General features: G+C 54.0%; 1 protein-coding gene across 2 annotated transcripts; it reads right to left on the bottom strand.

The window, feature by feature from the left end:
* Positions 1-387: 387 nt before the first annotated feature.
* On the bottom strand, positions 388-20,875 carry SYNGR1 (synaptogyrin 1; the record flags this gene model as incomplete). Of its 2 annotated transcripts, none has more annotated exons than XM_082310553.1 (4): positions 388-4,751; positions 7,211-7,356; positions 8,848-9,085; positions 20,777-20,875. In XM_082310553.1, 4 exons carry the CDS (start codon positions 20,873-20,875, stop codon positions 4,533-4,535), a joined length of 702 nt encoding a protein of 233 aa, XP_082166679.1. In that variant the 3' UTR covers positions 388-4,532. The 2 variants fall into 2 exon arrangements, with proteins under 2 accessions (XP_082166679.1, XP_082166680.1); XM_082310554.1 differs by having other exon boundaries at positions 4,663-6,033.
* Positions 20,876-21,190: the final 315 nt, after the last annotated feature.

The raw sequence follows: 21,190 nt of genomic DNA, 5'->3' as shown, positions 1-21,190 counted from the left end.
CCATCCACACCTCCTGTAGCCATATCCCTTTCACAGTGAGAGTCCGCTTCTAATATGGCACGTTAAGCTCCCTCCCATGTTTTCCTCCTGATTAGGTAAGAAAGAGACACTTGACGGTGTGTGTGATTTGAAACTTGGGCCAAGCAAAGCAAGCAACCATTAGCTCCTCCTGAAATATATATCTCAGTAAGGGCAGTTCTTTAGGTTTCTTTCCTCCATTCAAGCCACCGATTGTCACTAAACTTGCCGGCCGGCTGTGCAGGAGCACAGGAGCCGTGCTCTTGTAGCAAACCAAGCGAAAAAAGCCATCCCTCCACAAAGAAGAAAATCCAGACCGTTTTTTTTCATATAGTTTGGTTATTTTGAACGTCATAACTTTATTGAGACACCAGTAGTTACCACCTTCACTTGGTTAACCACAAATATATAGGACATTGTAAACACAGGTGCCGAGGTGGCGGGGTTCGCTGTAGTTGGATTTCGGAACGGACGGGGGCGAGGGGCGGAGGGGGAGGAGGGGTGAAGGGACACTCGGGCTTAGACAAGACCACTCAGGGGATCCTGTATGCGGCAGGCCATCCATGAGTCATCGTATATACGTATATATGTATAGCTTTATATTATACATCTTTTTAAATATATATATATAATATATATACTATACACAGGCAGTAATGCGGCGAGGGAAGGGGCAGGGCAGCCCAGGTGGTGTTACAGATGCCACGCAGGCAGCACGGAGTTGTCTGGATGGATGGTTTGGAGTTGCTGCATGAGGTGGCCTCGCTGGGCTCCTTGCCTTGTACCTGCTCTGAGGACCGGAGTCGAGACTCCTGCGGGAACCACTCCGCAACGCTGCCTTCCCGGGTCCTCCCAAGTGCTTGTGAGGGTGCAGGGACAAAGACACCTCCTCCCCTGAGGGAACCGCCAGGAATAACGCGGAGGGGAAGGGTGTGTGATGAGGTGATGAACAGTGCGGTGGGGACCTGGGTGAGCCGGGGATGGGGACATGTCAGGAGACTGAAGCCACAGGTAGAACTGGGGCAAAGTTTCATCATCCCTTTGCCATTCACAGCCCCTGATTCCACAAAACCATCCCTTACTTGGGGGCTTCGTAAGATAAGAAGACATCAAGGGGCCATTGCTCCCAACAGGGGATGCATAATCCTCTGTAATCCAGACAAATGGCAGAGGGGGAAGAAAGCCGCCTTATCGTTTCGCTTATACAGCCTTCCCTCTGATCTCCTAATCCCTGGAGTGGGGCTGATCTCACCCACGTTTAGGATCTAAAGGGACATGTTCCAGCCAGCTGCTCAGGTCTTGCCTACGATCACCAGAAATAGGCAGCACCTTATCAGAAGTGCCTAAGATAAGATAAGCAACCCTTTGGCTAGGTCTGTATCTCTCATCAGCTGCAGAACCAGCCAAATGCCACTGGAAATTGCATTTTAAAGAGCTACATGCAGACAAGGAGAGTCCCACCACCAGGCCTGTCACCACCAACCCTCCACTGCAAAGGCTAAAAGCAAGTCAACCCAAGGAGAGTATGCCTTCTCCCATGAGCAAAAACAAGTTGCCTGAGTATCTACTGTTACAGTGTCCCCTGCCACACCGATGCCTTTCCTATGACACAAAACAAGGAGAAAAGGGACGGAGAGATGGGCAGTAACCCAGGATGAAGCCACCTGGCTCATCTCTCACTGAAGTGCCGGCTCTGAGGGGGAGGCTCATTCCTACCTCAAGCCCATCAGAGCCCATCAGCTGGTTATATGAGGGAAGCAAGCCAAAGAGGATAAAGAAAAGCTTGCTCATTAGTCAGCCCCAAATGGTGTTTAGCCGTCTACATAACTCTGATGGGAGTAGGGGCATGTAAGATGCTTCTGTGCTACACCCCAAAACAGAGCCCCAGATAGACCCCCATGTATGGTCCATACCTCTCCTCATGCGCCTGGTCCCTCACCCACTCACTGAGGAGAGGGGACAGGTGATGGGCAGTTCCTCCCAAAAAGTACAACACGTTTTTGTGCTGAGGGCTGGTTATTTATAGCCACCTCCTCCTCTTGTTTCCCTCCACACACCCAAAACAAAAGCATGAAGGGTGACAAAGATGAGTCTAGGTGAGTACAACTGGTTTTTCTCCTCCTCCACCTCATCATTCGTTCTTTCCTCTCCCCCAGCAGGAGAGATGGACTGGAGGGAGCTCCCCCCACAGCCACAGTCATAACGAACCTCTCTCAATAAAGTAACCCCCTCCCAAGCCTAAATATTAGGCTAAGCCCACAGAAAAAGAAGCCCAAGGGGCTTCCCTCCAAAAAATACCCCTCCTATTTACAGTATTGCTTTCACTCACAGCCACAGAGCAAGGGATGTGTGCCCAGTCCCTACTGGTACGTCCGCGGGGCTGGCTGGTCCCCCTCTCCCATCCTCACCACTGGTTAACCACCAGCAAGGGGGGGCAAGCCATGGGGAGGACAAGCCATGGGGAGAGCCACCGGCAGCACAAGTCTGCTGGTGGGAGCAGGTAGAAACGGTGCCTATATACAGCGGAGAACAACTGCCCCCCCTTCCCTCTTGCGGCCTGCAGCTCGATGTTTTTCTACCCCTTCCCTGTCGTTGTGGGGCAGGTGGAGAGGAGTCGTGCTGGGAGGAGGAAAAGGACTGGTAACCTCGGTGTCCTCCAGAAGAGATGTTTACACAACCACAGGCCAGACCTGTGTCCCGTCCTCCTGACTCCTAAGGGTGCTATGGAGAATAGGCTGGATGCTCAAGGGAAGCACCTATGGATGTTGGATCTGCTCCTGACCTCTGCTACTGGGGCCAGTGTTGCGTGGAGCAGGGTGGCTGCCCAGGGGATGGAGCTCCTCGCTGTTGCGAGGCCTACCCTGCTTCTTGTGCTCTGAGAGATGTCTGTCCTGGGGAGAATTGTCCAGGTGGCTATTGCTGAATTGTTTCCCTTTAGGGACCATCTTCACGCATAGACATTACTTCTATCCTGGAATAAACAGTGTGCTTCCAGAGCTATGTCTTTACTTGAAGCAAAATCACGGGGAGTGTGGAATGATATCCATATGAGCTCTGTCCAAGAGTCACTACTGCCATCTAGGTGAGGCTTTAAAGACAGCCAGGATTTAGGATTCTGCAGAAGACACACTAAGATATAGTCTACGGCACGTACAGTAAGACCAGTTTTCAGAGAGCTCAGTCTGGCCCCAACCAACTCTCTGCGCACCAAGACGTCCTCCCCACCCCAGTGGGAGGCAAAGCGCAGCCGCGCGGGGCAGGACCCTTCCCCGCTTGGTTGCACCCCTGTGCAAGAGCCAGACGCACGCTGGCCATCCCAGCAGCGGTATTTCTTTCCTGGGGGGAGTCCTGCTCCATTCCTGCATGCTACAAAGGTAGTGTCGGCAAGAGGCTTTGCACTGTGGTAGCAGAGGAATGGAGGATGGTTCAGCAGGACCTGAGGAGCGAAACTGGCTTTCTTCTCCCCCTCCTCCCCAGGGTGAAGTGCAAAGCTCTCCTCTCCCCCTCGAACCAGCCCAGCTGGGGACGAGGGCTCTCAGGGCCCCCTAGAAGCCCACCTCCTCCATCCTTCTTCCCACAGGGACTGCGGCTGGGGGCCAGGGACTGGGCATGGCTCCCCTCCGGCCTCACCAAACACTGGTCTGAGGAGAGTGGCGAGCAGGACGTACAGGCGAGGGGAACCACCTCCACCTCAATCCAAGGGGGCTGGGGAAGGAGTGACTCTCATGGCACTGCCCCTCTGCTCTGCCCAGTCTCTTAACTGTAACCTACAGACGTGCCTGTGGTTTTTGATTGTACCTGCAAATCTTCCTCCTTCCCTTCCCATTTTATCTTTGTGCTCCCCCCTCCCAATACCACTTCTCCCCAAACCCTCTAAAAATAAAGCACCCCTCCCTCACTAGTGGGTGGGAGAGAAAAGCCCCCCTGTCTTTGCACAGGGGACGCCATTCCCGCTCCCCTCCAGCCCCCCCTCCACCCTTGCACGCCTGCATGCTGACTCCCAACACCGTCCCCCCTCCCTGAGCCACCAGGCCCTCCGGCCCGATTCGGATGCTCCCACATGTACTCCAGCCTTTAGTGACACTGTCTCTCCTAGGAAGGTCCCCGGTCCCTCTCACCCCTTTCCTTCTGCCTCCAGCACCCTCTCCCCTGCCCTGCTGGGGCCATCGCCCCTCTCCTGCCCACCGGCCAGACTCTGCCCTCTGCAGCAAGGCAGGAGGGAGAGGAGGGAAGGGGGGACCTTTCTGCCGCAATGCGGTGACAGATTTTGGAAGAATTTCATTCTGGCAGGTAATTTTGGGGGGAGGAGAAGGAAGAGGTGATGGGGAAAACTTTTTTTCTTTTTTCTCCTTTTTTAAAAACAATAAATAAAAACAGATGACCCAGAAGGCTGGAGCATAGCTGAGAGCCACCTCTTGTGCTACTACGCACGTGTCTGGTTTGTGCCTCGGCTTTCTGCCGGCAGTGGGAAAGGGGGCAGAAGGGAAGGGGGAAGGGAAAGGGGCATTGGTGGCTCAGTAGTTCTGCGTTTGGTACCCCTGTGTCTCGGTGTCGAAAGCATCTGCCGGAGGGGGCTGCTGGTATGTCCCCACCGCGTCTGTAGCATCCTCCTCATTCGTGTAGGGAGCATAAGGCATGCCGGAGTCCTGGCTTGGGTCCATGTAGTCCTGGGAGAAGAGGGCCGAATCGGCACCCAACTGGAAACGCTGATACGCCAGGAATGCCTGGCCCACCTTTAAGGGAGGAGGTGGAGGGAAGAGATGGGAAGCAGAGGGAAGGGCAGAAAGAGAGGGGGAACGTACCGAGAAAGAGAAACAAACAAAAGTGGGGTTAGTAGTGGTTACAGATTAGTGTGCGAAGCCTGCCTGGAAGATTGCTGGTGAAAAACTCCCGAGAGCATGGAGGTTCAGGCTGCCCCACAGAAAGCACAAGCCCACCTGGAGAGAGGAGGGCTGGACAGGGATGGCTGCGAGCCCAGCTGGCTGCGTGCAGCCTGCCGGGGCTCCCTGCTGCCTCTGGGGTGTGCTGGGCACCTCCTGCCCAGCAGTGGGGTTTCACCGACATGGCAAAGGTCACAGAGGCTCAGACAGCCTGTGGTTATCCCGTTCAGACCCTCCTGCCCCTGGGAAAGGCAATCTGCCTAGGCTCCATCGCAGAAGGTTCGTCTGCCGGGCTGGATGTATGCAGCCATTTTGCCTGCAGAGGCCAGGAAGGAGAGCAGGATTTGACCCGGAGTAGCGAGGTAGTGGTCACCCCCCCATAATCCCTTCACCGGCCAACATCTGCACGGTGCAGCACAGACCTTAGGAAGGAGCAGCAGGAGGCAAGGCGGCTGCTTCCCAGACCAGGGGACAGTTAGCAAGCGTATTGCTGCCTCCTGCCCCAGGCACTGCAGGCAGGACACCCTTTGGTGGACTGAGGGAGCCCGGGCACAGGGTTCAGCATTGTGGAGCCCAGCAGGCACAGCTTGTCATCCCAGAGCATCCCTGATAGAGGTAAGCAGTCTAGTAGGTGACGGGTTAGAGGTTTTTGGGGAATGAGGGCTGGGCAAAATGGAGGAGATGATACAGTGGTGGAGGCAGGAGCATCTCCTGGCTGAAGTATTAGGTCTGAGCAGTCACCAAAAGAAAGGCACAGCGGTGTTACGCAGCATTAGTTAGGGTACGGGTGAGGGAGAGAAGGAGGCAGAGGAGGAGGAGGAGAAATTGCCAGTTCCAGCTCCCCAGAGGGAGATCCCCCATTCAGTGGACAACGTGGCCCACTCCAGTTCAATGGCCCATCTCTTCCCACCCTGTGCCCTGCCATGACTACACATGGACACCCATGGTCAGGGTGTTGGAACTGTCTGTGCTCAGTAACCTCCTCCAGCTGCATCCCTCCACCTCTTCCCCCAAATTCCCCTGTCAGCGAGGGGCACTAAGGCAGCAAGGATGGGGAGTTCGGGAACAAGGTGTTGTATTCTTCCTGAAAAGTAATGTCTCTGAGTCTCCGGAAAGCCAGAAACGTGAGGAAGCCCTGTGAGGAGAGAGAGGGGTGCGGGGAGGAGAATCAGTAAGGAAGAGCAAACCAGAGCATTTGATTGAAATAAAAACCCCAAGGAACTGGAGGAAGAGGATGCCTATTTAGTCACTCACAAGTCCCTTCATCGGGGAGGACCAGTGCAGATGGTAGCACCTCAAAAAGAGTCCTGGGGGACCCCTTGCAAAAGCCTCCCTCCTCATCACACTTTCTGCTGGAGCTTGCGAGGGGCCTTCGGCAGCACTCGAGTGCAGTACACCGCTCATGGGGACATACACACACTGCTGTCCCTTGCCCCTGCTTGGTGTCACCTTGGCGAGGGTGCTGACCGCACAACCCTTTGCAGCCCCCTTCGTCTCTGACAGCTTCGTGGTCTTACGGCACCCTTCCTACCTGGCTCAACGTTAAGGGCTATAGGGAGAGAAGAAGATAAAGCCACAAGGACTTATGCATGGAGACTGGCCTAAAATGCTTTCCTGCTTGGCACTATCCTGTGACTTCAGACAAAAATCACTCGGGCTTGGTGCTTTAAGAGATGGGAGGAAATCGTGGAGAATATTTATATTGCACACCACAGTTTTTCCAGGAAACCAGCAATAAAGAACTGCTGGGGAAAGGGCAGCCTTAAGAGGCAGCACCATCCCCTTCCTAAGAGGCGACCCAGTGAGGCGGCGCTGCAGTCCTGGTTGCAGAGGGAGATCCCAGAGGGACACCGATCGCAGCCGCCTCTTGTGGCCACTCATGACATTTCACGTGACGGGAGCAAAGCAGGGCGGGAGATGGGTGCAACCCCCGGCCTGGAGCTCCCTTCTCTGCTTAGCATCTGTGAGGTGAAAATGCTGTTAAAGTCCTCTGACACACGGGGAAAATGATGCTTGGGGAGCTGGCTTGTCCAAGGTCATATCAGAGGTTTGTCAAGGACACTCCTTACTGGGATATGGGACCCTCTTTCCCATTGTGCTTATTAATGCTCTAGCACCTCCTTCCATGTAAGTTTTTGAGTCCTTGTTTCCCAAGTTTACCTCCTAACCACCTCCCCTCCTGCTTTTCCTTCTCAGAAGCCACGTGAACTGACATCTCAGAGGGAATCACTCTTAGCCAGTCACCTTCCATTCTCCACAAGCTAATACAGTGCAGAGGACACTTGATCCAATATCACGGCTGCTGTACTCACCCAGGTGAAGATGGAGAAGAACGAGAACGTGATGGCTGCTCGGGCTGCATCCCCTCCCTCATTCATTGGGTTGTCCTCTTCTTTCGAAGCTTGCCACTGGTTGGTCAGAAAGCAGAAGCCAACGAACCAGAGGAATGCCCAAAAGGCTGGGATGGACCACCGCCAGCATGCCAAAGGGGAAGGGGAGAGACATCAAGAAGGTATGTGTGAACAGAACATAAACACATCATGTTTCTCTGGAAGTTTCAACCCTATGAGACCCACCAGCGTGTTGCAGACTCGGCCAAACTCTGGCTGTGCAGCCTAAGCCCAAGCAAGCTGGCAGGCTCGCTGATAGCTAAATTGTCAAGGTGACGATAGGTGTCTGCAGAAGGTACCTCAGGAGAGTTCATTTGCTTGTGTTTGGATTGATCACAGGACTTGCATTTGGCCTTGGGAGGGAGCCTGAAGGGCTTCCAGTACAGGAGCGATCACCTGGGCTTTCTGAAACAGCCACTGCTTTGCAACCCTGTCCTGCAAGGACAAGCAAAGAGTAATTCCTTCCAAGGGAGCTGCAGAAGAGCGGGAAGCAGTGGGCCTGCAGTTGCACAGAGACCGGCCTTTGCTCAGGACAGCACAGGCTAAGGGACTCACACCGAGGAAAGGTGCTGAAGGATCATTAACATCCTGCACCCCCGGGGAGAGGGGTGAAGGTAGGGGGGAGCCCCGAGTCCAGACTGGCAGCTGGTGGGGAGGAGTGGGACTCACCGTCTCTGCCAGGTGCAGCCAGATGCCCGGCAGCGAGGGAAATGGGCATTCCTAAGTGGCAGCAAAACAGGGCTCAGTCCTTCCCCTTTTCTTGTTAGCTGTACACAGGACTGCTAGCCAAGGGGCTAACCGTGAACAATCTTGCAAGCCAGAAGTCCTAAACAAGTTCAGATGCTGCACCTGATCCTGCTCTCGCTCCACTCGTGGCCCCTTTGACAAACTGTGGGGGGACCCTGACGTGGAAAAGTTTGCCTGTATGGCCGGAGTAAGCCAAGAGAGCGATTCAGGATCACAGCATGAGAGCAAAGCGCCTCCTCACGCTGCTGCTGACTGGCTTTACACATGCACACGCACATGCACCATCACTCTGTCTGTCACTTCAATGCACTACTGGGGATGGAGAAATCTGACTATAAGTTAGAATAAGCCTCAGGGCTGGATGAGGTCGTGCACAGCTATTCACGTGGGGAATGCCAGGTAACCTAGGAGGACTGGTTTAGTCAGCCTACATGAAATCCTCAACATTTTTTTATGTTAAAATATATGGGGTTCAATCACCTGGAGCTGGAAAAGAAGGAAGTACCATCTCCAGAGGCATCAACACTTGGCCTTAGCAAGCGCAAGCATGCAGAGAGGCAAGACCTGCTGAGCCTAAAGGGCTCCCTGAGAGCCTGTGTTCTCCTATGCAGAACAGCAGAGAGGCTTCAGCCAGATTGGCTGAGAAAAAGAGAAAGGGAAAGAAAAGGAGAGAGAGAGAAGGCCTGAGAGAGTAGAGAACCCAAAGACCTCCCTGCTAGCACAAACCTGGCCTGCAAGGCGGCAGAAGCTCCCTCCCTCTCCCTTGCCAGCGGAGGAGAGGGGCGTTATAGCCAACTGGCCAGGAAGCTCACCCGAGACTCCGATGTCTGAGAGCACTGCCTTTTTGCGGTCCTTGACACTGCTGATCTGTGGGAAGTAGGCATCCAGAGCCAGGTAAAGAAGGCAGCTGAGGAAGGCGAGGACACCCACGGTAATGCCATAGTTGCAGGCATTGCGATTGCGGTTGAAAATGCAGTGCTCTTGTGTCTCGTCCAGGCGGTTCACATACCCTTCATTGACAATGGAGCCAAACACCACGATGGAGAACACCTGGTGGGGAGGGAGGCAGGAGACAACGTCAGGGCAAGCCCCATCTCTATGGACCAGCACAAAGGAGCTGAGCTTTGCGCAGGACAGCCGTCCTTCACAGGCACCTCTCTGCTCTGCTGAGCTCCTGTCCCACTGCCTTGCCTGGGCTGTAGCCACAGGGAATTTACCAGGGAGACAGTCTCATTTTGTTTCTGAGGATTAACTTAAAATAGGACACTTTTAGATTGAGCCTTTTTACCCATCTGATCTAAAGTGATGTAAAGCAGTCGCAGTCTGGAGTAAGGGTGGCTTCCCACAGACACACAGGGAGGCGACGTGGAGTGTAAATTGGGATATGGTTTTCGTGTGGGTGCCTGCGTACAAGGGCTCCAAGTAGCGGAAATCCTCTTAGTCTGCACTTATTCTCCCACGCACTCCTTTCCCTTCTAGGAATTCATTGTTTCTACAACGCATTTGTTCATTAATTTTATCTATCCAGCTACTACGCTCTTTTCCCCATCCGCACTCCCACAGTTCACAGCTCTGCAGCTCCATTCTGCCGTGCTCCCGCTCTCCTCATCTCCCTACACATCACACACCTCTCTCCACCATTCTTCCATCAGCCCAGCCCATGACACCACCTATCCTTCTGCCCACTCACCCGTACGCCAGCACCCTCCAACCTTCCCCAAGGATTTCATGGGTCAGACATCCTCCCTCCAGGTCCACCTGGCAGGGCCACCATGAGTCTTCCCTACCTGTCACCGCCACTGCCGCTGCATGCTATTTTAAATCAGATAGAATTAAGGATGAGTCCAGGTAGAAATGCCATAATCCGCAGTTGTCAGTCTAATCTTTGCTCACAGGCTTAGCCTTCGTCACCTGCCACGAGGCCGTCCCTCTTTGACACAGCAAGCTCACCAAAGCAGAGAGCTATTTACAGCAGCACCAGTCCTGCACCTCAAATAAACAGCTTCCCCTCACAGCCACGGGAGAAAGAGGGGAAGATTAAGACGGCACATACAGATCTTTCTTTGCAGGGCATCTTGAGACCCTCGGTAGGGACTGCTCACCTGCAGGCTGCCTGCGAGGGCCCCAGGCAGATGGGAAATGGGACCTCAAGCATGGTGTGAACATACATATGACGTGCACTAGGATGCCACCAGAGCACTCTGCTAGCCTGGGAGTTGTCTGTGCAACAGGAGCCTGGCACCCTTGGAACCACTGCCCAGTCTCCAAGGAGAAGCAGCACACAAGAAGGTGAGTTGGCCAAGTCTCCTGCAGGGAGTGGAGGTAGGTCTGAGGGTTTGCTAGGTCAGAAGGACCCCAGTACCACTTAACCCAACCAAGCACTGGGAGAGCACACGGCAGACAACCTAGAAAGTGGAGGAGCAGCTTTGTGAGTGCAGGGAAAATTAACTGCTGATTAATACCAACCTGATACACCATCTATCATCAGTGGGGTTGGATGCCTGAGATCCACAGCACAGACCTCTGCTGTTTGACATCAGAGGTCTGTGGCATCAAGAACCAGAAGAAAAACCTTACTCATGGTCCCCGACAGCCCTTGGACACATATTCAACGCTGACCACATTTCAGCTGCCAAACTCTAACAAGTATCCACTGACATCGATACTATTTTTTCACCCCCAGGCTCATAATTGGGTCACACTTGGGTTGCTGACATTGGGCATATTTTTGACACACTAGAGCAAACTAAAAAAGCTGGAAGCCGGCGCTCCTAAGCGTGGAGACTGTATGGGTTCTCTGAAAGTTCACAAGAGCTTTTTAAGCTTGGAAGTAAACCAACTGATTTGTCCTCCTCCTTCTTCTTCTTCTTGAAAAATAGAGATTGATCATACTTTGCAGAAATTACCTGTGAAAAACAAAATCAAATAAAAATCTCTTCTGCCTGAAGCAAAGGTTTGGTCTTCAAAATTTCAGCCTGCATGGTTGGGAAAGGCAGGAAAATTGCACGCAATTATAGCCAGGCTCTTTCAGTGGGAAGTTTTGCACACCTTCACAACATGCTGGGCTGACAGGTCTGCCTAGGACCATCGACAGTAACACTGTGCTCCTCTAACCTCAGAGGCAGCTGACAGACTCCTTGAAGTCACGTCCCGATGTGAGGCTGTGACCAGCACCAATGCTGCCACCTGAAGTACCAACCTCCTTATATTGGGATTACATAGTGGGTGCCCTGTTTTCCACAGCATTAGACAAAAAGCATAACTCCTCTTTGGAAGATGAGAAACAGCCTCAAAAGTTGCATAGCCTGGTGTTCACTTTTGGTTTAGGGCTCAAAACTGGTAAAATGTCGATTTCCTGAGCCAGGTCAACCCTTGCAATGAGCTGTATTGAGAGTCTCTGCTTACTCATTTGGGATGAATGAACTTCTGTAATGGCCTCTCCCCAGAGACACCTCTGTTTACTCTGCTCATATCCTGATACACATCTTCCATCTGCTCTTATCTTTGGGTTTGCTGCTGGCCTGTAAGGGCTCTCATCTGTGAGTGAAGAAGCAGAATCATTCCTTTTTGCATTTGCCCCTTTATATCTATCTATGTTGGCCCTTTGTGAAGACACAGCTCAGAGTCAAGAGACTAGAGGGACATCTCCCTCTCCCTAAAATTTAAGCAGAGGTGGCATTCCTAACTTCCTTTCTCCACCTTCGGTCAGCCAAGATGCCACAACTTCTCTCCTATGAAGAGAAACCTGTTTTACAGCCTGGAGGTGCCCAAGGTATGATTTACTGGCAAGCATCTGATCTTAGGAGTTTTCTGGGGAGATTCCACTCAAGGTGTTCTCACTCGTGAGCAGAACAGGTCACTGCAGATGCTTATCTTCTGTGTCCTGAAACAGCCACCCCAAAGTACTCTTTGTCCTTAAGAAAGCCTTCTACAGACCAAAGCACGGTAGCTTAAGGGACATCTCCTTCTATCCATGTTTTCCTCACTACTGGTATCAGCTCTGGTCCATGCTCTGCTCCCTGGTGCTGCAGAGAGGACAAGGTTAGTGGCAGTGGAGAGGGTTTGCTCCCTTTGCCAGCCTACCACCACCCTCGTAGCACAGCAAAATGGTGTGAGGATCCACTGTGCACAGAAGCCTTGAGCTGGACTGGATAACAGAGACTGGGAAAGAATGGGCAGGCTCAAACCAGAGGTTTCAGACCAACCGGCAGAGCTGGACAGCAGGAGAAGAGGCAATCGCTGCTGCTGCTGCTGACAGGCAGCATCACCCATTTTATCCCAGTGCTGTACCCAGAAGCTGTTGTGACAGGTGCACAGACAAACAATTTTCTAGAAAAAATTATGAGAGCCCAGATCTCGCAGCCCTTGGGAGAAACTGTTGCACACTTAATCCATGGCAGCTACTTCTTGTTGGTAAGGGGGCAGGTGGGTGGAAGCTCACTGACATAGCAAGTCATCTTAGAAAGAGCAAATATTTTTTATTTCCTTGATTTCACAATCCATGCCTGTGCAAAGATGATCCAGACAGCAGGTGCAGTATGAATGCTGCCTGGATTGTAACACAGCACCAAGTCTGCAAGGATGAAGCATTTATATTCCTGTTCCCATCACATCTGCAGCACTTCTGAAGAAATGCCAGCTACCAGCAGCAGTGGCGCAAGCCTCTTGCCCCTCTCTGTTACCATGGCTTGTACTCGTTTGGCATAGTGAATCGTTGCTGCACAAGGCCTCGCCTACAGCTACTAATAAAATAGTCCAAAATACACATCCAGCTGCGAAGAGAAGGTGAGGAGAAGATGGCAGAAGTCTTCTCCTGACTGAGCACCGAGACGCAGGGAAGTGACGTGTCCGAAGGCAGACAGGAGGCGGGCGCAAAGCACTGCACCCCGACACTCCCAAACACAGCCCATCCTTCTGCTCCACGGAGGGAGATCACTAGCCGCTTTCCTACGCTCGGCGATGAAAACCAGCCAGCCATCCCCAGCTTTGTGCACCTCTGTGGCCTCACTTCTTCAGCAAGGCTGTTTAAGTCAGTTAACAGGACTTGAAGTAACTAGATTTTTAGGTTGAGAGGGTTTCCTTAAGCCTGCAAGAGCAACATTAATTGGGTAGGCGTGCGGTCTGTCTGGAGGTGCACATTTAATAAGCAGTAATATATTCGGCTACGCTCAAAAAAAGGGACAGAAAACAGCACATGGAGAAGATCTGACCAGCTCAGTGTTGCTGCTGGGACCTGGCTTTTCTCGACTTCACCCCTCCTTAAACATTGCATCCACACAGGTTGTTGCAATGATTTTCCTAGACTTCTGTTTTCATCAAAGAGCTCTGAGACACCAAGTGAAGCCCAGAGCCAGGCACTTTGCAAAGCTGACAGAGATAGAGCAACTTGCCAAAAGATGCAGCAAAACGAACATAATGCTAAGCACTGCAGGGAGGAGACAGGGAGGGGCTGAGAGTTCCCCTGTCCCAGTTTCTCAAGGGGCTCGTACTGGCCATTCCAGGCGTGTAAGGGCTCACCACAGCAAGAAAAGTGCAGAACAGGCAAAAGGCTGCATCCCACCATAAAAGACCTTTTTTTTTTTTTCTCTCACTGATCTGGGTGATCTGATTTTGCCAGAGGCAAAGGTGAGAGATGAGCACTCAGAGAGGCTCTCTGGTCCCTCCTCACCTCCCTGCTGAAGGCTCAGCCCCGCAGAAAGCCAGGCAAAACCTCCTGAGCATCATGTGAGGCTTTCCAGCACGCTGCCCATCCCCAGCCGTGCATCAGATGCTCCTGAGCATCATGTGATGGATGCACAGCACGGCCAGCCTCCGGCGGTGCACTAGGATTTTCCTGCACCTCATCCCAGGAGTTTGTAACGCTGCCTCCTGACTTCATCCCCGAGACCCCTACGATGGTCATAGCGGGGATGAGGCCGAAGTGGGTTTCTGTCGAGCTGCCTGCTTGGGCTCGCTGCGGTGCTCTCCGGTCACAGGCTCTGTCGCACTGCGTGTTGCCTCTCCCTCTCCCAGACCCTCTCTTTATTCTATTATAGAGAGGAAATAGTTTGGTGACATAATATTCCTCTCCTGGGACTTCAAACCAAATCCACTTTGGGCAGAATGAAGCAATAACCTTTTCTGTGGCTGATCTGGTAATGACCAGGAATAAATCTGTTTAAAAAGAAAGCAAGAGCAGGGGAGAACGCAAACAATAAACTGGCAGAGATGATCTGGCTTTCATTTTCATTCAGCCACTCGCAAATGGAGTCTCTGGAAAGCTTTGGAGAGCCCTGCACAGACATGGATTATTATTATTATTATTATTATTATAATAATCATTAAATCTACTTGTATTTAGTTCATTTTGAAGAAAACATATGCAGCTTTTGATATGCATGGGACTGGCAGCTTGGAAACAGGCGGCCTCTATTTATTCCCTCCAGCCGGCACCCCCACGCAGGCAGCGAACGACTCCTGCCCACGGTCTGGATGGTGTGTCTGAGCCCTGTGCCGGTGCTGGAGGGGGCCAGCCTCCCCGTACTCAATTCCCCTGAGCATGGGATGGGGGAAGAGCACGGGTATGCCAGCACCTCCCTCCCAGCTCACCCTCCCCGGCCAGCAGCTACGTGGCACCAGCTCCCCAGCTGGGGCTGAGCCGGAGCAGGTGATGGAGGGGAGAAAGGCTCGGCATCCCTAATTCCTGCCACGGGATCTGGGACTGGCTTTCCTGGCCAGCCCGATTTTTTTCACACATGGCTTGGCAGCTGACAGGCTGGCCATTAACCCTTCCGCCTCCCACCAGACCTGTACCTGGGTCAATCTTCCCCTCCACAGCAGCCCAAGCCCCGGATGATGCTGGGGCACCCCGGGAGCCAGCAGCCGGGAAGCCTCCGACGACAGCCAGGCTGAGGCTGAGCAGCCATGCCTGCCACCCCGGGCAGGGAGGAACAGCTTTGCAGTGGGAAGATGCCCACTGGTGCAACGGGAGGCTGTGTCCCAGAGAGCAACTTCAGGAAGCTCCGTCCAGTCCCACAGGTCTCATGCTCTTCTCATGGTCAAACAGCTTCTTCACTCCCTCTGCTACTAGTGACAGCTCCCCATGGCCACACGTCCATGGTGGTATCCAGGTCCTTCTGTGCTTTCCAGATGGTCCCTACATCAGGTTGCTGCTCAGCGAAGTGAGCTCCCAAAAGTCGCATCTTTTTCCATGAGGAAGAGTTCGGTTTTCCTTCTAGTGACACATCTCTCCCTCCTTGGCTTGGCTGTGCCAACCTAGGTGGAGGACCGCATCCACTGGCACCTGCATCTGCTCCTCTCACAGCCACACTAGTCCTCTCTGCTGCCTTGTCTTGCCACAAATGTTTGCCTTAGCCACGTCTCATCTCCATGCAGTTTCTCTGCTCCTCACCTGTATCGCTCTCATGTTTTGAAATAGCAGATTACATACAATTATCTTATCTTTTTCGCACATTGCTAACTGCCTTTGGTCCCTATGTGCTATTTCTCATATTTTTATCTGCAAATGCCATTAATGAGAGATTTGTTCCCGCTCCAAGATCTTTCCTGGAAATGCTATGCTGGAAACAACACGACCTGCTGTATCCAACCCCGAATCATCCCGTGGCTCTGCACATCTATTGCTCGTCTTCTGGCATGGCCTCTCACCCAATCCCAGCAACAGCGATCCCCAAAAAACCCTTTTGAAGCCAACCCAAGGAAGGGGATCCCATGAAGAACCATACCTAGGGCTTGACTGAAAGCACGTGCTTTGAACCGCTGCATTTCTCTCATCGTGTGCCAACGTGTCTCACAAGCACGCAGCCAGCAAGCATGGTGGCTGGGGCAAAAATCACATGGAGGAGCAGAGGTAGAGCATAGCATGAGCTATGGTCCATGAACACAGGGAACACCTCAGCTAAATTTAGCTGGGACAGAAAGAAGGTGGAGGTTGCAGCTAGTTCCAGACTAACGTGGCCCCTGGGCTCTAAGGCTTGGTTTAACTGCCACTGCAAGCCCATGCCAGGTGTCCTTTCTGTACGATGAAGGGCGGTGTGGGGGGAAGAGGCAAAGCGTGTCATAAGCAGGGTATTAGCACGGCGAGCCAGGACCCGCTGGCAAGGCAGGAGATGGGGCTCCCTGCCACGCCAGGGATTGCCTCCGTCCTCCAGTTCACAGGTACCAGCCTGTCGTGGCGAGGCTGGGAACGCGGTTCCCGTCCTTCACCTGCCTTGTCTGCTCAGCCGGAGTTGCCTGGGATGTGCTGTGCCTGCAGAGACAGGGGATAGCACTTCTCATCCCAGCTCGAAACCTCTGCACGCTCCCGCCAGCCAGGGGGCACGGTGGCAACGGCAGCAGGTGATGGAGGAGGAGACGGAGGGCAGCCAGCACCTCTCCTCACCCAGCGTCCCTCCAGAGGGGCAGTGGCCTTGGCATCAGAGAGAGATCTGGTGTCTCAATCTGTGTGGCAAGTTTTAATGGGCTGCTTTGCCTGCACGGCTGCGGTTAGAAATACTCTCACTCAAGCCACCTAGCTGGGCCTGTTTCCAAAAAGCAAGTTACTTTTGCCTTGTTAGGCTTTTATATCGAGCAGTGCTTCAGTTTCTCCAGCAAGCAGGTTTCCAAGCAGTCAGGAGTGCCTGGAACAACCTGTTTCAATTAGCATTTTACTTATTTATGGAGCCAGCGCTACATTCAATGTCTGCGGGTTGCAAAGGAGCCTCCCAGCTCCCCCATGCTGGCTGTGGAGAGCACTGCGGGTCAGGGCGCGACAGGATTACACAGGGATGTGCCCACGCTCGCCTGCTTTATTTCAAGAATGATCCTGGAGCCACACACCACAGCACAGCTCTAGCTTGGTGTGGGTCACCCAGCTCCACTAGCTCCAGCTGTAGCACCAGTAGCTCCAGCTGCTGGGTCACCTAAGAAGGCTGAAGGCAGGTCTATAAGTCAAGGTGGTAAAAAACCCACCCATGCACCCATGTCTCGTCTACTGTGGAGCACCAGTTGTGCGATGCAGCTCAGCTCAGAGCATGCCTCCATGTTGCAGCCAGCGGCAAGCGAAGCGGCATGGCGTGGAGCAATGCCTTGAGAGACCAGGACTGGGAGTAAACCCCAGCCACCCATTGCAACAGGGCGAGTTGCTTGACTTCTCTTCACCGCCACTGGGAATAGGGAGGGAGTTGTACTGCCCTTCCCCACAGAGAGGTGGGGAAGCCTCTGGGATCTTCCAGCAGCGCATTGCTTTTGTCGGCAAGCCTCAGTCCAGCCGAATCGGACAAGTCCCCTCACTGCAAGATCCAGGTGCCCTTGGAGGCATCCTCAGCAGAGATGCTCAAGAGGGACTGCTCCGTAGGGCTGCCTCCCTGCACTACAAGGTGCCGCTTCATTCAGGCACGCACATCTGGGGCAGGCAGCAGCAGAGAAATGGCTCACGCTGAGGCTGAACATCCAAACCTGACACGGGTGCTCTGTAGGACCACTACCGCTCTCCAGCACCCATGCCAGGCAACCTTTCTGTAGGGAGACCCATACTTACTCCGCTGTGCTTGACCTCCAAAGGACCCAAGAAACCTGAGCTGCCTCACAACACTGTCACAGTGGACAGATGCTCCAGAATTGCTAACCTCTTTCCATAGTTTAGCATCCTCCTTGTCAAACCTATCCCATCTCCTTCTCAGCAAGGAGCAACACAAATAATCTTCAGTCACCCCATTTGCTCCTGATCCTGCAGCTCTCCCTGGAGATTTGCCGCCATCTCAATCGGGCTGCAAACTCCCTGGGCAGGAGCCAGTTTTGCTGCCTGTTGGTAGAAAGCCATACGCACCTCCGTGCCATCATAATGCCTGCTAAAAGGCAGCATGACTTGAGCACAAGGTCACTGCCTGGGGAAGCGATCACGAGAATTTCTGCTCTCAGTGAAAGCTCATGACGTGAAATGGGCCGAAAGGAGTCTCCAGCTTGCCCTGGGGAGATGATGGACCACCCACGCCATGAGCAGGATAAAGGCAAAAGAGATCTCAGGAGATGGCAGGCAAGGTGCTTCCAGTACGTGGCAGAGTGGGTGAAAGGAAGGACTGTCACAGAGACCACCGGGAGGGAGAGCCCTTCGCCACCAGAAGAGGTTGGCTCGTAGAGCCTAGCGATGGAAAGGCTAAGTGCAGATGTGATCGCAGTCTATAAATATACCCAGGGGAAAACACCAAAGAGGGAAAAGCACCATTTAAACTGAAGGGCACAAGAGCACGAAAGCAAATGGATAAAAAAACAGCCACAAACAGATTTACGGTGGAAGGCCCTGATCGTTGGAGCTGCCAAACCATCTCCCAGAGGGAGTGAGAAGGGCAAAAAACCTATGAGCTAGTCTTTTTCCAGCGAAGTTCAACCAATTTATGGAAGGGGCCATAAACGGTCTGATGCTTGTGACAGCCTGAGATAGGACTTCAATGCCCATGAGGATCCCTCTTGGTCTCAAGATAAAAAAAAGACCAAAACCACAACTAAATATCTGGGGTGAGCTTGTGGCTCCTCGGCTTTGCAGAGGGAAAGATGCTAGGGAGGACAGACAAGACCAAGCCAGTGAAAAAGCAGGAGGAACCCATATTTTGGGAGAGAAGAGGTGCACGCGTAGCCTTGCGCCACGACGGCCAGGCCAGTCTCCCTTGCTGGACTGCTGACCTGGAGCACCTCCAGCTCCTGCAAAAGGACTTTAATTTCCATGGCCAAGTGAATTGCCTGGGGTAAATCCTGTCCTGTCCTCTGTCAAGGTCAGATGGGCAGGGGGAAACAACACGGGGTCCCAAGGAGATGCCAGTCCCTGGGAAGCGCACCTTGCCTGGGGTACGGAGCTGAGCTCGGTGAGCGAGCTAACAGTGCCTGAGATACTCCGAAGCAGAGTAGCTGCCTAATTAAAAAATAAACATATTTCCTGTTCTCTCTCCCTCACCTGGTGCCTCTGGGAAGCCAAAATCCCGCAGTGCTCAGATGAAGGGGAAAAAAAAAACCACCAGACCAACAGGGAGAGGGAGAAAGAGGAAATTCTGCCACAGAGATTAGCAACGGGAGAGCCTTTGTAGGTCACATCATGTCCATCATCCCCAGGCACGCCAGGCTGGCTCTGCTCCACCCGCCCGGGAGCAGGGGGCGCGCATACCCCCTCGCCCGGCGCCCAGCAGCAGCCCCAGCACGGCCAGCCCGCTCCTGGCGTGATGTGCTGCACTGTAAACAAGCTTAGATGGACGGATAGATGGATGGATGGACAGACCACCCGCATTAATCATGTCCTCGGCTGTCTTGGGGCTCTCCAGCCGCCCTCCGAGTCACGTCACCCAGAGGGGACGTCACCCACCCACCCGGCTGGGAGCACAAGGGCTGCCTCCCCACTGCCGGCAGCAAGCAGGGCCATCTTCCCTCTCCCTCCGCATTTCCCCTGCCTGGCACTGCTTTTATTTTATTTTCCCAAAGCCAGCCTGATGCCTTTCCTCCCAGCTCCAGCGCGCATGTGTCTCCTCCGCTCTCTCTCCCTGCCCTCCCTTCTCCGCTCGCGGCCGAGACCTCAATCTCTTCCCCCACCAGCTCGGTGCTGCAGCTCTCGCTCCCTTAATCCCAATGACCTTCTTGCACATACGCGCCGGCTCCACGGGCAGCCATGGGATCGGCGTCACGGGAAGAGGGAGAGACCTTCCCCCTGGCACCCCATGCCCTCCCCACCACCCCCGTTAGACCCCCCTTTCCCCCTGCACCCTTCCCCACAACTTATGGAGAGGAAAGCATTACAGGGAAAGGAGGCGTGAGGGGGGGGGAGAGGATGAGGATAAAACACAGAGCGATGTCCAGCCCCCACAGCCCCCCCCAGCTCACCCCGGCACGGCCAAAGCCCAGTGCCCCCCGAGCCCCGACCTGCTCGGGAGCCAGGCCAGGGCTGCAGCATCACCCCCAGCTCCCCCCTACCACCCCACAGTCCGCTGCCTCCCCACGCCCGCCATAAACCCGCAGCACGGGGGGCCGTGGGGGGGGGGGAAGACCCCCCCCCATCACCCCCAAAACAGCAGAGATGGAGGCAGGGTCACGGTCCAACCCCGCTCACCCCTTCCCTCCCCAGGGAAGAAACCCCAAACCAAAGTGCTCTCACGCCATATGGCCCTATATCTATATGGCCCTATATCCATATGGCCCTATATCCATACACACAGATATATTACGTACACACAGCTGTACATCTGTGTGTGCGCACATATATGTGGAGAGATATATATATATGGAGATATATACATATGGAGATATATAAACCTAGAGATAGATCCATATATCCAAACATACATGCATATATATATATGCACACACGGAGATATAGCCATAAAAGCATATGGAGGCATACACATATATATGTGTGTGTGTGTGTGTGGGTCTAGATGTGTGGAGACCTATCAATGGACATATGCCTATCTATATATGTGGATACATACGCATACACAGGCATATATAAAATGTGTAATAATAAATATATCATACATCGTAGCATATAATTATAATAATATATAATAGTATATAACATATAACAATGTTTTTTTTTTTAATATATATACACACACATATATATACACACACGCAGGCACGTAGAGGGGCCGGGGTTGGGGCCGGTGGCGGCCGCCCGCCCCGGAGGGAGCCCCGCGCCCCCCGCAGCCCGGCGGGACGCCCCCCGCCCCGGTGCCGGTGCCGGTGCCGGTGCCCCCCCGCAGCCCGCCGGTGCCGGCGGAGCCTTACCCAGGAGAGGAGCCGCAGGAGGGTGTGCGGCTGCCGGATGAAGGCGTGCGGGTCGAAGGCGCCGCCGGCTTTCCCCGCTCCGAAGGCGCCCCCGTCCATGGCGGCGCGGGGGTGGGCGGGAGGCGGGCGGGGGGCTCGGCGGGCGGTGCCGGGCTGCGCCGAGCCGTGCCGAGCCGAGCCGAGCCGAGCCGAGCCGAGCCGAGCCGAGCGGCGCCGAGCCGTGCCGAGCCGTGCCTGGCAGCCCGGCGGCGGCGGCGACGAGCCGCGCGCTCCCGCCCACGGGGGCGCGCCGCGCCGGGAGCGCGCCCCCACCCCCTTCCCCCCCCCCGCCGCCGCCGCCGCCGCCTCCCAGGCCACATCGCGGGGGGCGGGGGGTGTCCGTGGGTCAGGAGTGTGAGGAGGGGGTGCTGGGGG

Source organism: Platalea leucorodia (genome assembly GCF_965183815.1).
Source record: "Platalea leucorodia genome assembly, chromosome: 4".
NCBI lineage: Eukaryota > Metazoa > Chordata > Aves > Pelecaniformes > Threskiornithidae > Platalea > Platalea leucorodia.
The sequence above is the reverse complement of the archived record's forward strand: the minus strand, read 5'-3'. Positions and strand labels throughout refer to the sequence as shown.